Consider the following 17,715-nt stretch of genomic DNA (forward strand, 5'->3'; position numbering starts at 1 on the left):
ATACGTGCACAGAACATTTTTACTGAAAAAATGAATGTAACCCTCTGCTTTTTTGTATTGGTTCAGGGAACTAAAATAAAGTGTTCCCTTAATGAGTGTAAATCTTCTGAAGCAAAGGTGAAATTTAACTACTTTTTCCTTCCCCTACTAAATGGACAAAATGCATGTTGTCTGCTCAACTTGGTGATAGTAAAGAGAAGCTAAAACTGTCCTGAGCTGATAACCAAAAGTCAAAAAAAAAATAAAAAGAAGCACAAATAATTAAATAATGTTAAATTCTGACAATATCAATGGTTGTCACATGGGTAACCAAGACCACCATGAGTTATATTTTCTATCTTATACAGGAATTGACTTGACTGAACCCTAACTCATTTTAGGACTCATTTAATTCTTTCTTTGTTTTTTGATCCTATGTTAGTTTTTATGAGCTTAGTATGCATTTAAGTTTATTATAAATAGTTTATTGGTGCTAATTACTTATGATACTTGAACTTTTTGATTGAGTGTACTTTATCATATATTTTATTTCTGTATTATCTCATTATTAAATAATGCTTGTTACCATCATAAAGGTGAAGCTGTGTTATGTAATATTTTAAAATATACAATCTTTATGTAGTCATCAAAATAAGTGAAAATATATATGATTGCACTAAGGCTTACCCAAATTTAATTTTGTTCCCTCTTTTCAGTTTTTCTTGAAGATTAGTTACACAGGATATGCTGCTGTACGTTATTTTGGGATTGCTTATACATTTGGTGTTCTTCGCCTCTATCTTTGACATTTATTTTACATCTCCTTTGGTTCATGGAATGACTCCTCAGTTTACGCCATTGCCTCCCCCAGCAAAAAGATTAGTGCTGTTTGTTGCTGATGGCCTGCGAGCAGATAAACTTTATGAATTAGATGAAAATGGAAATCCTAGGGCACCATTTATTAGGTAAGCATGTCAACTGGTACAAAGACATCTCTGGAAAGTGTTATGCTAATACTGTTTATCTCACGTTGGGTAGAGGAGTGATGATGAGAAAGAGAATAGGGCACATATACATTGGCCTTTGCCATAGAGATTAGCAAGTTTATTTCCTTCTAGGAGTTATTTCTCTTATTGTGGAAGTCGATATCAGGTGAATCGAAATGAATGACCTTAGCTACTTGGCCTAACTTGTCCTAATGTCTGAAACCTGGCTTACAACTCACTATATTGTCCTTTTCTTATTAATGACAAGCATAAATATTAGTGAATTGCCAATTACAAAGGTGTTTAACTAGAAAATATAGACTTCAACTCAAAATACATCTTCTATCAAATATATAAAGCCCTTCCAAGTCTATATCACTACATAATGTAATTTTGGATTCTATTAAGTGGCTTTGAAAAGGAATGTTTAATTTTGGAGGCTTAGGGGACTCGTGCAATCAACTGTTCTTTTTCTGATTCATAGCAAGCCCCTCAAAAGCCCTTCCTAATGCTGTTGTAGAGAGATTAAAACTCATATTCAAGTGGAAATTTATCTAAAATCGTCTGTCTTTCTCCTGCCCCTGTCATGATTTCTTTCTATCTCTTTACCCTATTTCAGTTTTCCTTATAGTACTACTTAGCATGTGCAACTTCCACTAAGGCTGGGACTTTGTTTTATATACCACTTTATCTCTAGTTCCTAGAACATATAGGCAATTGATAAATATTTGTTGACTGCTAGAAGAATGAATGAACCTGAATTCTATGTTGAATTTCCAGGAATAAATGTATGGTGCCTCAAAGAAATGCATAATATACTAAAGTATGCAAATAAATGAGCAACTCAGGGCTATAGGAAAATATGAGTAGGAAAATAAGATCAAGCCTGGGTTAAGTTCAGTACACAAAAATGTGTAACACAAATTTCTATGAATAGTTTAAAAATTGGGGTGATAGGGCTTCCCTGGTGGCGCAGTGGTTGGGAATCCGCCTGCTGATGCGGGGGACGCGGGTTCGTGCCCCGGTCTGGGAGGATCCCACATGCCGCGGAGCGGCTGGGCCCGTGGGCCATGGCCTCTGGGCCTGCGCGTCCGGAGCCTGTGCTCCGCAATGGGGGAGGCCACAGCAGTGAGAGGCCCATGTACCACAAAAAAAAAAAAAAAAAAAAAAAAAATTTGAAAAATTGGGGTGATGTATTTGGTTGAATTTCTTAGTTGTCAAAGAAAGGAGAGAAATATAGTTCATTGCAAAATTAATAAGATATAAAATATACTGGTTGTTAAGGCAAAGGCAAGACTTTCTGGTACCACTTGCTTCTCCTTGGGGTGTTACATAGAAGGCAAAGGGCTCACAGTTGATGTTCCTTGTGTTGTATGCCATTCTAGCTTCTTCTAAACCTTTTTTTTGGAAAGGTTTTATTTGTTCCTCACTGTTTTTTAAAAAATATGATCTGATCAAAATGTTTTCAACAGAAGTATCCACATTTCTTTATACCTTCCTCTCTCTGTTTGAGTTCAGTTTCCATTACATAACTGAAGAAGTTAAAAAATGTTTCTCCCTCAGCAGGTGGTTCAATGGTTTTTTAAGCCTTTTACTTTTTATGTATATATTTGACTAAAGTTGGTTTTATTATGAGATGTCAATATTAAAAGTATCTAAACAGCACTTTTAGATACTTTTCTACAGAACATTTTGAGAGTTGAAAGTTTATCTTGAAAGTTGTTACCAATGAATTCGTGTTTTATAACTTGTTGCTCTGTTGGCCTTTTACCTAAAACAGCATTACTGACAGTTTTGCATTTTCCCCCAAATTTTGCAAATCACTGTTAGACAACTTAAAGAATGTTGATACATTTTAGCAAAAGAAATTTTGGCCTGTTTTAATCTCAAATTTAGGTAGATAATTTAACCACCATCACACCTAATAAAATTTAACATTGACAAAATAATATTGTGTATATCAGTGATTTCTTATGTAACATACCATTTCAATACTTTGTGGCTTTAAACAATAATGGTGTATTTTGTCTTGTGATCCTGTACAGTGGTTGAGTGGTTCTTTGTCTCACCTGGGCTTTCTTGTGCTACTGAATCCAGCTGGTGGGAGGGATACAACCGGGCTCAAGTGGGATCAGAAAGATTCCTTTCCTTCTTAAATTTTGACTCACTCTTTTGACTGGATTCCTTCAGTAATAATCTTATTTTTCTAAAGCCTTAACAGAGCATTTGATCATAGTCTGTGTTAACTATCCATCTGTAACATCTTTTAGGAATATCATAATGCATGAAGGCAGCTGGGGGATATCTCACACACGTGTGCCAACTGAATCTCGGCCAGGCCATGTAGCCCTGATAGCAGGGTTTTATGAAGACGTCAGTGCAGTTGCCAAAGGTATTGTCTATTTTGATGATTTTATCACATGAAAAATTTATTGCAAAAATATTGCTTCTTTAACACTGAATCATGACACAAAGTGAAGTATGTTTTGAGATACTTTTTTTTGGCCATGCTGCGTGACATGTGGGATCTTAGTTCCCTGACCAGGGACCGAACCGATGCCCCCTTCAGTGGAAGCATGGAGTCTTAACCACTGGACCACCAGGGAAGTCCCTGTTTTGAGATACTTTTGACAAGTATTTTAGCATGCCTAACTCACATAAACACACACTGGGATTGACTCAAGAATTAAGCTTTAGCTTTTTATCATCCTGTGCTATTGATAGAATATGATTGGATGGATTCATGGATTTCCTAGATCTTAACACTCGAAAGGTCAAAAGTGATTCTATATTTTAGTAAGAAGTAAATTATCTATTGTAAGCTTTTTAAAAAAAATTGTAATATAATACACGTAACAAAATCTGTTATTAGTTTTGCATTTGTTCTGCAATTAATCCTCATTGTTATTATTTGAAAAATACTTGTTTAGGGGATATACTAATATTTCATCATGTATCTATTACTTTTGTCATTGTTTGCTTTTTTTCTCAATTACCTGAAGGATGGAAGGAAAATCCTGTAGAATTTGATTCTCTTATTAATGAAACCAGGCACACATGGTGCTGGGGGAGCCCAGACATCTTGGCTATGTTTGCCAAAGGTAAAAGTCATTGATTATATTTCCTCAGCTACTAAATAGGCAATAAATCAATATGGTAATTTAAAATATATACTATATTTTATTGATTTTGAAATACATGGTTTTACATATTTAACATCTCAGAAATAAGGGTGTATATTACGATAGACATGTCAGTTTGATTTTTTTCCTTCTTAGTTGTACTTGAAATGTTGAATTATACAGTTTTTAATACCTTGGATTCGATGAAATGGTATATGTATGACTCTTAACATCTAACAGCTTTTTAATCTTGGGCAAGTTAGATAACTTCTTTGAAGCCAGTTTTCTTTTCTGTAAAATGTGATAATAATAATAATAATTTCTATCTTCTAGGTTTGTTTTGGGGATTAAATAAGATAATTCATGTGAAACATTTAGCAAAATGCTTATTATGACGATGATAACTCCTCATTATGATGATGATGTAGATGTCTGGTTCATTTTACTTTGATAGATTATTACTAAGAAGTTAGTAGATAGTCACATAAAGATTTAAATGTTAATATTTATAACTTGTATTTGCATATATTCAGGATCATGCCATTTGGATTTGTTGTATTTGTTGTATTTCTGCATGAATCTGCAAGTATTAGAACATCTCTTGATTAGAAAATTCATTTACATTATTTTCTAAAATCAGTAGGATTCCATTTGAATTTTATGTCATTAAATGCTTTTTAGTGAGAGCATTATGATCATTTCACCTAATGAAAAGGTTTACACTTAGTCAAGAATATAATATAATAATTGTAATTACTAAAGATTATTATATGTCTCAAAAGCAAAACAGATATTCAGAATTTTCTCTATGATAGTCACAGAACATTATTATGTAGAGCAGGTCAAAAAACTTATACTACTTGCCATTTATATACTGCCTTCTTTGGAAAGCAGTTAAGCTTTTTGGGGGACTGGTGGTGGTGAGGATGGATTAAGTTGCTATGGCTACCAAATTTACCTCCCTACTTCTGACTACAGTTGATAGGACAGGACGCCTGAATTGGAGATAATCGAATAAGAATGTTCCATTTCTTATGGCAACCCACAGACCCACTCAGATCTTTACTTAGAATGTGGGAAGTAGAATGGCTGAACAGTAGAATAGTATCATTAGAGCTAAGCTGATATTATAAGAGATTTGTCATTATTTTGTTATATCTCTTACTTATGAGCTATAAGAGCCTAACTCAGAAATTCACTAAGTTGATTAGATTCTTAATAAAATCCTACAAATATGTAAGATTAATATATTTGTTGACCCTTTCAAACCATTTGGCAATAAGCAATATTTATTCCCTTATACTGAGAAAAATGCACATATTTTATGAGCAAAAGAACTGAAATATTTGAATTTTCTTCTTGGTTAGGGAATTTTGTAAAACAAATGATTTCATCTATTTTAGACTGTCCCATCCTTAGATGCACAAATTCTTTGAATAGTTTAATCCTTACAGGGAGACAAACTTTGGTGTTTACTTTTGTGCTGTCGTGTATTCATTAGCACTGTGACTTTGGCAAGTTAATTAACTCATTTGTAGTGTATCTGTAAAATTGGAATATGTTACTGTGAGAATTAAAACAACAGCATATGTTATAGTATAAACTATGGTCCATGGCAGATCATTAAAAATTTTTTTCTCCAAATTTCCTTTTCAGGTGCTAGTGGAAACCATGTTTTTGCACATAATTATGACGCTTACAGTGAGGATTTTGGTGCCCAGGATGTAACAAAACTGGATACCTGGGTTTTTGATAATGTGAAGGTATGTGCTATTGAGTGGCTAATCTACAGCACACGTATTTGTACCTAATGTACTAGAAACTGATTTGTTAGTAAATGTATCTTAGTTTTTTTTACTTGTATGAACTTGAAAGTTCTTTATTGTAGCATACTATTTTAAAAAGACTGGATTCTAGGAAATTACACATTCTACAATAACCAACTAATAGAAGTTTAAAAAAAATAATTTAAAAAAATTAACTCTGGGCTTCCCTGGTGGCGCAGCGGTTGAGAATCCGCCTCCCAATGCAGGGGACATGGGTTCAATCCCTGGTCTGGGAGGATCCCACATGCTGCAGAGCAGCTAGGCCCGTGTGCCACAACTACTGAGCCTGTGCTCCAGAGCTTGCAAGCCACAACTGCTGAGCCCGCATGCCACAACTACTGAAGCCCATGCACCTAGAGCCCGTGCTCTGCAATGAGAGAGGCCACTGCAATGGGAAGCCCGTGCACCACAACAAAGAGTAGCTCCCACAACTGGAGAAAGCCCACGCGCAGCAACAAAAACCCAATGCAGTCAAAAATAAATAAATTAAATAAATAGATTTATTTAAAAAAAAAGTTAACTCTTAAATTCCGTGTTTCTGACAGTTGGTTGGATTTAGGAAACCTGCATTTCTTTCCTAGTTTGCCGAATCATCCTAGGTAAACCTTCTTGATCTTTCTTTGACCACAGAACCAGTCTCTTATAAGTAGTGGGACCATGTGATTTGTTTGAAAGTCTTCTGAAAAATGCTGTTCAAATCTAATGCATTTATTATAACATAAAGTAGATGTTTTAAAAAAATTGTACTTTAAAGAAAAATTAGATAAGCAAAAACAAATTCACAAGTTAATCATAATAAAATATTTGAATTTCATTAAGATATCGAGGTTTTTGGACTGTTTGTTAGTGACAATCATCACAGCTTCACCAGGAATCCAATAGAATTTATATTTTCAAAAACTGTGTAAAAATCTCAGCTGTAGATATTGGCTCACTCCTTTCTGTCAATCTATTCTTTCTCATCTCCGAATTATAACTCATAATTCATCTGTTATAAGAAGCATTCATTGATTGACCCTTAATGATTCTTCCTTTTACCAGTAGTGTCTTTGGACTGACATTGCAGACTTCTCCGTAATTTAGTCATTTTTATTGTTTGTTTGTAAACAGTCAGTATGTGTCTGCATTTTTCTTTGTATTTACTTATCAGGAATTAAGTGCTCAATGTGTTCTTTGGTAAACCCTATTTCTTTTATCAGAATATTTTTCCTTGAAGCTTTCTTTTTTCATTTAACATATGCTTTTGTCAAAAGGGAAGACCTTCAAGTTAAATAAAATCTCTTCAAAAAAATAATTAGCAATTTATTTTGCTATCACTTCTTAATATAATTGACTTATATTAGTATCTGCTTAAAGACCTTTGGCTTCTAATTTCATAAACATGCCAAAAATATTCCAAAATCATGGATTTGATTCCTTGTGGATAGGCAGATATTGCTAATGACTGGCCTGATTTTATGCCTTTTTTACTTTACTTCAACACTGCTAGTTGGTGATATGATAGTGACCAGAAAAAAAATTTGCCTACAACTTCATAAGATATGATAGAGACATGTACATTAATCAATAACAAAAATATGAAATCGGGCTTCCCTGGTGGCGCAGTGGTTGAGAGTCCACCTGCCGATGCAGGGGACGTGGGTTCGTGTACCGGTCCAGGAAGATCCCACATGCCACGGAGCAGCTGGGCCCATGAGCCACGGCCGCTGAGCCTGGACGCCTGGAGCCTGTGCACCGCAGCAGGAGAGGCCGCAACAGTGAGAGGCCCGCGTACCGAAAAAAAAAAAAAAAAAAAAAAAAAAAAAAATATATATATATATATATATGAAATCATCAACAATGATTAGTGGTGTGAAGGAAAAATGCAGGGACTAAGAATATATCTTTAGAAAATTCTGATGTAAGCTAAGCAGTTAGAGGAAGACTTTCCTGAGAGTTTTGAGATAGTCTCTGGAGAAGTATACGAGACAAAGAAATGGATGGATCTGGACTGCATATAGAAAAGAGTATTTCAGACCAACAGCGTTATGTAAACTTGGGCCCTGAAAGGAGAGCCAGCATAATGGATTTGGAGAACTGAAAAAAGGGGAGGTTAGCATGGCAGGAACACTTACTAGAGCACAGTCTGAGATCAGGCTAGAGAGGGAGTCAGGGGCCCAACCTGGACTTTGTGCCCTGGCCAGAGACTCATGCTTAATTCTAGTCAAACGGTTTACAAATATATGCCAATTTCTATTCACTTTTTAAAAAATTGTGGTAAAATATCCATAGCCATCTCCTCTATTAGGTCTTCCATGACTTCCCTTTGCTTTACCCCACTTCCGGTTTGACTTAGAGAACCCTCTTCTATATTCCCTTAGTACCTCTATCTTAGTACTTTATTATGCTACGCTGTAATTTTTGATACATTGGCAACAATTTCAATCCTATGGGAAAAGAATCTAAAAAAGAATGAAAAAAAATAAAGATGTGTGAGGTCTAACTGTTCAATACATCCCAGAGGATTAAAAGGAACTCTGCATTTATTTAAGCTTACAACTGCCTATATTATAAGCCATTGGATCTAACAAGCATTTCTGTACTGTTTATGCAAAAAGGAGGGGATTTAAAAACAAAACAAAACAAAACAACAAAAAAACCCAAACAATTTCAATCCTATATACATCTTATGGCAGAGATACTGTCTTTTTCATATTGTTCAATCTAAATTCCTATCATGGAATTGTCTGGTACATAGATACATGATTAATTTAGATTAAATTCAACTCTGTAATAGAAAAAAAAATATTGCTTAGAAGTTCTGTCTCAATAAAAGATAATGCCAGAAGTATGCAGCCCAAGATTGATGCAGTCCAAGAATGCCATAGTGGTTCCACAATGTCATTAAGACCCAGTCTTCTAAGTTTCTCTTCTATCCTCAGAGCATGATTTTAGCTTCAGAGTTGTCTTACGACCCAAGAGATGCTGGAGTTCCAGCCATTATTTTAAATGTTTTAGACCAACAGTACGAGGAATCGAAAAGGACCTTCTGTCCTACTAAATTAAATTTATTTCAAAAACCTTAGGTCCACATAGTCCTTTGACTGAAATGTTTGACTTATATCTCATTGGCCATAACCAAAAAGGCACATGTAGCTGTGAGAGAGAATAGGAAATATGTAGGTTTTAAGTTTGGAGCACTGACATGTCCCATAAAATCAGAGGTTTTACTTGGAGAGAAAGGGAGACTGCATGCTGGGGTAGTCATCTAGCAGTCTCCCATGAGGTCTAATAAATATTTGTTAAGTACAAAAATGAATGAGTGTCTTTGAGCTAAGAAAAGTGGGGTTGGTGGGCATAATTATACTAAATATTGGGGGGAAAGAAGCCAGGAGTGTATTCTATCTCTTAGGTACAAAAGACCAACTTTTTAAAAGGCAGTGGGAATCTAATAGGCTGAGCTCTGTAAGATTAGTGTTTCATGGCTTCCCAGATCTTGTGTCCACATATGAATGAATAGCACTTTTTACAAAGCTGAATATTATCAGTCATGTAACAAATTGTAAATTTGACTCAAGTTCAATTCCTAAGTTTTTTTGTTTCTTGTCAGCTTTCAATTATATCTACAGAATGTAATTCCTTTCTCTTGAAAAACTTGCCATTTCCATCTAGATTTAAAATTTCCTAGGGGCTAATTAGAATGTATTTGAAAGGGGCTAGGTAGAATATACATTTCATACATATATGAAAGTTAGGGGGCCATTTTATGTTTTAAGGAGGATTGGTAGCATTATGTTTATGATTTTTAAAAAAATTATTTCTATTCTTGACTAGATGGTTTCTCTAATGGCACCATTTATATTTTTAATGTTTGTAATAATGAAGAATTATCTGAAAAAATATTTCAGATTTTTGTTGGAATGATAAATACCTCTTATTCTTAAAATTAACATCTTCTATAGTTCATTTATGTGAACAATAATTATATATCTTGGTAGCCTGTTGACTTATTATACTCTCCATAGGTACTTGCTTACATGTTCATGTGTATGTAAGCACAGGATGAATCCTTTTCTTAGAGGGCTTTATGGATCCAGTTTATCATTATGAAATTAATCATTTTTGAACCATATTTCCTTTCATTAAGTGGACATTTTTCTATCATACAATGTGAAGAACAGATTCTAGTCTTGGGACAAAGGAAATAGAAGGCTATTTGCAATGTTGCAAATGAGAGACTATGGTTGGACTAGAGTGGTAACATGGGACAACAGAAGTATGAAAACATTTTAAACTCATAAAGCGTTCCTAAACTGTTGCCACTAGTACCGTTTTACTTTTGACTCTTGTCAAAATAGTTCTTCAGTCTGCTATATTTTATTCAATGTTATGAGAAATTCATGAAAACGAGATCCCCGTTCTATAACCTTTTTTCAGCCTAATTATAACACAGAAAATAGCTCACTCGTTATTTGAACATAGATGTCTGAACTGACAAGTACTTTGTGTTGGTAGGTCCTGAGGACAAATTTAAACAAAATAGGATAATTTAATTTTATAGTTATGTATAAATTTAATTAAATGTTTTCATTGGAATTACTTTTTAAATAAAATAAATGAACTAAAATTTTTTAACTGATTTGTTACATATAGGAATTCTTTCATGCTGCCAGAAACAACCAATCTTTGTTTTCTAAACTAAATGAAGACAAAATAGTTTTTTTCTTACATTTATTAGGAATAGATACAAATGGACATGCTCACCGACCATCGTCAAGGTAATTTTAATGCTGTGTTTAATTTCATGGTTTTGAGGGAAACGCCTGTTTGAACTTTTAAGATATTATTATAATGTTTTCTTTGTAATGATCACAACAGAACTTATATTTTAAAAAACTCTAAAGTAGAATAAGTTCTCATTTATATGAGATGTAGTATATGATATAGTGGCTAAAGTCACATGTGCTGTGACCACACTGCACATTAATATAAGTAAAATATATCCTGTATGTGTATTCCATATTCTTCATTTATCAGGTCAGAGAGAAAAAACTTATATTTTAGAAGTATTTTAGTAAATTTTGAAATAAAAAGCATTTTTATGGTGTTAATATTTATTTCGCGAAAAGACGTAATTAGCTGTTCCTTATGTTCCATTTAATCAGTGATATATCTAGCAGATAATAGTATAAAGTTTTATATATGATGTTTCAGTAGTACTCCTTATATAAAACAGCAACTATTTTTCTCACTATTGAAGACCGTAAGAAAGGAAGAATTCATGTTATACTTTTATTCTTCATTTTGAATTTGATTTAGATTAGTCTAACTAACTGTAAAGCCTATTGGTTAGCTGCCAGTAATGAATACCTCATGCTTCCCTTCTTTAACACAGTGCATTGTCTTAAGTGATAGAACTTATACCAAACCATCCTTGTTCAACTGTATGGAAAGCTTAAATATAGTTTGTTCAAAATATATTATATTATAGTGGTTTATATCACAAACACTCTAAGGGATGGAAATATTCTATAGTTGAAACAGTGATGCTTACCTATTACTAATGTGGAAAGAGCAATATAGTTTACATTATGAGAGGCATGAACTTAAAAGTCATTATTGTTGCATTTGAGACTTAAAAAGCATTCCATAAAATCTATTTGCTAATCAATATCTTTTTAAAAATCATTTTTGAAAATGATTCCAGATTTTTTTACTCTTTAAAAGGTAAAATTCCTCTTAAAATTCCAGATTTTTTACTTCTTTAACACTCTAAAGAGCTCTGATTTAAAAAAATATTAAAGATGAGATCTAAAAGTACTTCAAGTTAACTTTATAAGTTCATGTTGAATAAATTTGATTTTTCCAAATTAATGTAATTAATATAATTTCATTTTCTCTTCTCTTTCTTTTTAAACAGGGAATATTTGAACAATATTAAAATAGTTGATGAGGGATTGAAACAAATTGTGTCTACTCTTAAAGATTTTTACGGAAGTGATGGGAAAACAGCATTTATCTTTACTGCTGACCATGGAATGACAGACTGGGGTTAGTCTGTTTCTAAGTGATATATACTTTACAATTAAAGCAGTGGTAAATGTAACTTGCAAATATCTTGTAATGTTGAAGAGGATTAGATATCTCAGTATATGCAAACTGTCTAGCACATAATAGCATGCATAAAATGTTAGTGTATAAAAGACTGATCTTATATAATCTTTCTTCTAACTATGAAGGGAATATACTCTCATTTAACATGAGAAATTAGAGAAAAGTGTTGTGAAGAAAACAAAAAATACTGATTATTTATCCACCTAGAATTAACTGTATGTGATGGCAGAGGGGGTGAGTTTAAGGTGGTATTACTGAGGGTACTACTAGATGAGCCTATCCTCCCTGTGAGATTCCTAAGGCAAACACAGTGTGTGCACAGAGATCAAAATAAGGCAAAGCTGAGGTTTGGGTCACCAAATCACAATGTAGAATTCTTGTGAGCCGGTTCCACTTTATAAAGGGCTTTTGGCTATACCAGCCAGAGTGGCCTGGAGGAAAAGCATATAGAGACTTTGCTATCCTCTTCAGAGCAGACCTGGCCTCAAACTTGGGTGGTTACTCTGCAAAGGTGCTTTCCCTGTTTTTTCTGCCTTTGGTGCTACTCCGGTGGCATCTCCTCCAAGTCTTATTGTTATTATTCTTATTCTTCTTTCAACCAGTCACTCAACGGATGTTCTGCTTTTTGTTTTTGCCTGTTTGTTGTTGATGCTCTGACTTTCTTTGGGAATATTTAAAAACTAATTGGTATATAGAGATGCAAACATTTGGGAGTATGGTGGCTAGAATTAGCTATATAGAGATCAACTCTTTAAAACTAAGTATTAAAAAATATTTAGGTATAAGTTAATTCTTATATATTGATACTTGTCTTATTACTCTTTGTGTCTTATTTGTAGGTTCCCATGGAGCTGGTCATCCTTTAGAAACTTGTACTCCTTTTGTCACTTGGGGAGCTGGAATCAAGTATCCTCAAAAAGTGTTAGCTCAGAAATTTGATGATACATATTTGCAAGGTATGAACATTTATCTTTATTGTTTTTATAAATGTGACATTTTAAAATAAAACCAAAGTTTAACTTAAAAAATTACTTTTCAAGTTATAGCTTTCATTTTGATATTTGTGTCATTACTATTTCTGTGTATTACTTTTGTATAGTTCATATTATTTGGTTTATAATATTCAGCTTGAAATATAATTGTTAGTTATTTGCCTTGTGAAAGTTCAAGTATAAGTTTTAATATTTTTTTTCACAAACCTTATTATTCCAGGACTTAGATTAAACCCTTGGCTTAGATCTTACCTGCAAAGACTATCAATTAGATAAATCACACATATGTCACAATTGATACTTCAAAACTGGACAGATTTTGCCCTGTCTCTAGTACTTTTGAAGGCACTCTCTGTTGCCCAAGCCTCCCTTGCTTCTCAATCCATGATGAAAAGGAATTCCTTTTTCTTGGAGCTCTGGTTATTTTGTAAGGTAAGGGTATTTTAGCGTTTCAAAGCTTTTACTAATTGAACAAAATAAATTCCTCTCAAATGCCTTTCTCTGGATTAGTTGTGTCAGACTCATTCAAAGCACTTGTTAAGAATACAGATTAAAAAAAAAAAAGTTACAGGGCTTCCCTGGTGGTACAGTGGTTGGGAGTCCGCCTGCCGATGCAGGGGACATGGGTTCGTGCCCCGGCCCGGGAGGATCCCACATGCCGCAGGGCAGCTGGGTCCGTGAGCCATGGCCACTGGGCCTGTGTGTCCAGAGCCTGTGCTCCGCAACGGGAGAGGCCACAGCAGTGGGAAACCTGCATACCGCAAAAAAAAAAAAAAGTTACAGATTTCCAGACCTTGTCTGTAGGTATTTTGATTCCATGAGTCTGGGTAAGCCCTAGAAATGTTCCTTTTAAAACCTTCTCCAGGGATGTGGACTCCCAGCTGTATTAGGTATTTCTACCATAGAAGACTTTTTGGTTTGTATAATAAAATTTTCCTACGCACTTTCTTTCTTTTTTTTTAAATTTTTTATTGAGATGTAATTCTCATACTATCAAATTCATGTTTTAAAAGTGTATGATTAAATTTTTTTAGTATATTCACAAGATTATGCAATCGCCTCTACTATATAATTACAAAACATTTCATTGCCACCCCCCCTCCCCAAATCCCTTCCCATTAGCAGTCACTCCTTACTTCTCTCTCCATTGTATGTCTATGCCATATTTCATTGTCATCTTATGGACATTTAGATCGTTTCCACATTTGGGCTGTTATGATAATGACTCAATGAACATTTGTGTAAAAGGTTTTGAGTGCATATGTGTTTTTATTTCTCTTCGGCAGGTACCTAGGAGTGGAATTAACGGATCATGTGTTCCTCTATGTTTTACTTTTTGCAAACTGCCAAACTGTTTTTCAAAGCAGCTGCACCATTTTATATTCTTATGCTCTGTGTTAAATGGATTAGATTGAATCTAAATAGAAGAGCTAGGTTAAATAGTATGTTTGTATTGAATACTTAGGAGACGGAACTTTCTTTTGGCAGTTGATTTCTCAGTGACTTAACGTTTTAGAATCATATGACTTCAAGAATCATTACTGAAAGAATGTATTTTTTCTTATATGGATATTTGGTATCATAAGTTACAGAGAAAGGGAATGTACATGTTTTTCCTCATCAGGTGATTAGTCTGAATTTTTAGTAGCTGACTGGTAGAATTAGGATCATATTTTTAAACTTTTTTAGCTTATTAAAGGAAATTTCATCATAAAAATGCCTTAGAACCTTTTGGGTAACATATCTTAAAGTCAAAAACAAAGTCTTAAAATCAAGACGTGGCCTCATAATCATTTGTTTTGATTACTGTTTATTGAAATTTCTGAATTTATATGTAGAAAGATAGGGGAATGAGGCAGTTTTAATAGTAACTCACTATACTACTTTCACATTTGGGATTAGTGACGGTAGGAGCATCAGAGCTAAAAAATTTCAAATATTTTGCAAGCAACTCTCATTACAGAAAAAAGAAAAGCTTAGATTGACTAACGGGCTATTGGTTGCCTTAATAATTCCCTGGAACAGGACTGTCATTAGTTGTAGTCATGCTGACAGTTGTTATCATTGTGCCTTTTACTTCCATCTTTCTTTCCTTAGCCTTTGGATGTTTTGAAACAATTATCTCCAAATTATTTCCAAATTAATAAACTATCACAGAAAATATCAAATATTTATTTTTCAGTTATTCTTTTAAAATTCTAGTTTAAAAAATTTACAGGTCTTCCTTCTTAAGCACGCTTTTTTTTCATACTTGGCTTAAAATGAACTTTGCCAATACTTTGGTTTCCACTGACCACTTATAATAATAAAATGATTTATTTTTTAAAAAAATTCTTAACATCAGCTCTGGTGTTTATTTGTATATTTCAGAATGGAAATTGGAGAACTGGAAGAGACAAGATGTCAATCAGGTATTCATTAAATTTAATCATGTTCAGATTTAATTTCATCTATAAGAAGTTTAGACCAAAAAAGTCTGGAAAAAAAGTATATTAATAATGATAAAAGATTTTTCTAAAACATTTCAGTTACCAAGGGAAATCCTGTTAAATGAGAATATCTTAACCCCAAGTAATCTTCCTTTTGGCAAAATAAAAAAAGCAGCCGCAAATAAAAGTGAAAAGAGAAGATGTCCTCCCTCCAAATAACACTGGCTAATTAAAGAATGATTATGCAAATTAAAATTTGCATGCCTGTTACATTTCTGTGATTTCTTGTCATGGTTGCCTTGCGTAGTTGCTTTAAGCACAGATCTAATAAAATCCCATTATGGGTTTCTCTCCTGTTAGTGTGTCAGTTACCACTTCTTTTTTATTAACACCCATTTTATCTTTAATTCTACCCAGAGTTTTTACAAATGCAATGGAGAAAAAGTGACAAGAGTATATAGATTACTCAGCTAGAAACCTTACATTATAGGAAAATGTGTGGCCAACCTAATCAAGTTAGACCAGTAACATTATCTGTAATTATGAAGCACAGATTTTTCTTATTGAAGATATGCTGTGCAGACAGCCATCTTTACTATTTGTGGAAGGCATGGCATCGTTGGTATGTGGCCTCCAAAATGGCGGGAATACCTTACTTCTCCAGGTCACCTCACAAGCTGACATTCCTTACTGTGGTGGATAAACCAGGTCTAGGGTCTCATTTTCAGGCTTACAGTTATAGAAGCCTGTTCTTTCTCAGCATATTAAGAATGGTCTCTTTGCTCAGGATGGATGCTTATTATCCAAGTAAGTGACAATGTATAGAATCAGATAGCAGTCTATTAATTTGCAATAAAAATCACTGTCAAAGGAATAGGAATAAGTTGAAGTCCATAAAACAAGAACATGTTTTTTATATAGACTGGATCATAATCAAAAACTAAATATAGATTCAGCTATTGCTCTCTGAATACTGCTTCAGATCTACATTAGATGAGAATTCTTTATTCATTCCTTCTACCAACACTGTTGTGTGTCTGCAGTATGTTTAAACATCGTGCAAACATTAACATTAACATTAAAATATTGAAACATTAACACATTAACATTAAACTTTGTATAAGGGATATAATGGTGAATAAAAGCTCACACACTCCCTACCCTAGGAAGCTTATAGTTTAGGAATAAGATAAATTTTACTTTTATTTGTATTTATCATACAAATAAACGTAAAATTATAGCCGTGATAAGTACAACAAAAGAGGCCTGTGAAGCCATCAGAGTATAAAGCAGATATATCTCATAGGCTGTGTGTGGTCAGCAAAGCCTTCCCCAGAAATTGAGGCTTGGGCTGTGATTGAAGAATGAGTCGAGTAGCAGTTGCCAGGCCAAGGCAGGAGGAAAGGAGCTTTTCAGGCAAAGGAGCAGCATGTGCCCAGAGCTCTGGTAGAGAGTACGTGGCATTTTAAAGGATCTTGAAGAAATGGGTGTACAGAGCAACAGACCGTGCTTTGATGTGAGGCAGAATAAGGTAGACACTGGACCACACAGGGCCTCATGGGCCCTATGGAGTTAATCCTAAAGCTTGAGGAAGCCTTTGAAGTGTTCAAAGCCTGGGCAATGACATGATCTGATTTTCTGTGAAAAGATTCCTCTGGCTGCAGCATGGAGACTAGATCAGAGGAGGCCAACGGTGGATTCTGGGGGAAGGAGAGGAAGCGATTAGGCGGCCAATGGGGTTTTCAGTGTTCTATGAGATGGTAAAGAGAGTCTAGATGGTAAAAAGTAAGACTGAGAGCCTGGGACCAAACTCCAGTTTTAAATGGGGGCTAGAGGAGGTATCTGGAAAGAAGCCACAGTGAGATTGGAGGCACTCAGTGGAGCGATGTTACAGAGGCCCAGGAGGGCGTCGTCCGCACAGCACTGCCAAGAGATCACATAATTATAATCATCACAACAGCATTTGTAGCCAAATGGTGGCATTTGTAGCCACCAACAGCATTTGTAGCAGGACTATTATGCGCCAGGTACTTTATAAATTTAGTCTCATTTGATCCTGCCATAACTCTGTAAGGGAGAAACTTTTATTTCTTTTTTAACTGATAAGGAAACTGAAGCATTGGAGAGGTTAAATAACCTGCCCAAGGTCTCAGAGATCACAAGCAAGTGTTTGAAACTGAGCATTCTGACAGCCAAGTATTTTACTCCCTGAAAAATTGTGTGGACTAATATAAAAGCAATCCGTTAGTTGTAGAAAAATGGAGGTTATTAGCTCTTTAGGAAGAGCG

The 17,715-nt window shown here is 34.4% G+C and overlaps 1 protein-coding gene across 1 annotated transcript in view; it reads left to right on the top strand.

The window, feature by feature from the left end:
• The first annotated feature begins 723 nt into the window (after positions 1-723).
• The window catches only part of PIGN (phosphatidylinositol glycan anchor biosynthesis class N), a 102,874-nt gene continuing 85,882 nt past the window's right edge, over positions 724-17,715 (top strand). Inside the window, exons 1-8 of the mRNA XM_007457530.1 lie at positions 724-944; positions 3,236-3,357; positions 3,968-4,066; positions 5,744-5,850; positions 10,546-10,670; positions 11,813-11,943; positions 12,846-12,962; positions 15,369-15,409. Coding sequence (XP_007457592.1) covers positions 724-944; positions 3,236-3,357; positions 3,968-4,066; positions 5,744-5,850; positions 10,546-10,670; positions 11,813-11,943; positions 12,846-12,962; positions 15,369-15,409 — 963 coding nt within the window. The remainder of the gene's footprint in view (positions 945-3,235; positions 3,358-3,967; positions 4,067-5,743; positions 5,851-10,545; positions 10,671-11,812; positions 11,944-12,845; positions 12,963-15,368; positions 15,410-17,715) is intronic.

This window comes from Lipotes vexillifer, unplaced genomic scaffold (assembly GCF_000442215.2).
Source record: "Lipotes vexillifer unplaced genomic scaffold, Lipotes_vexillifer_v1.1 scaffold125, whole genome shotgun sequence".
Classification (NCBI taxonomy): domain Eukaryota; kingdom Metazoa; phylum Chordata; class Mammalia; order Artiodactyla; family Lipotidae; genus Lipotes; species Lipotes vexillifer.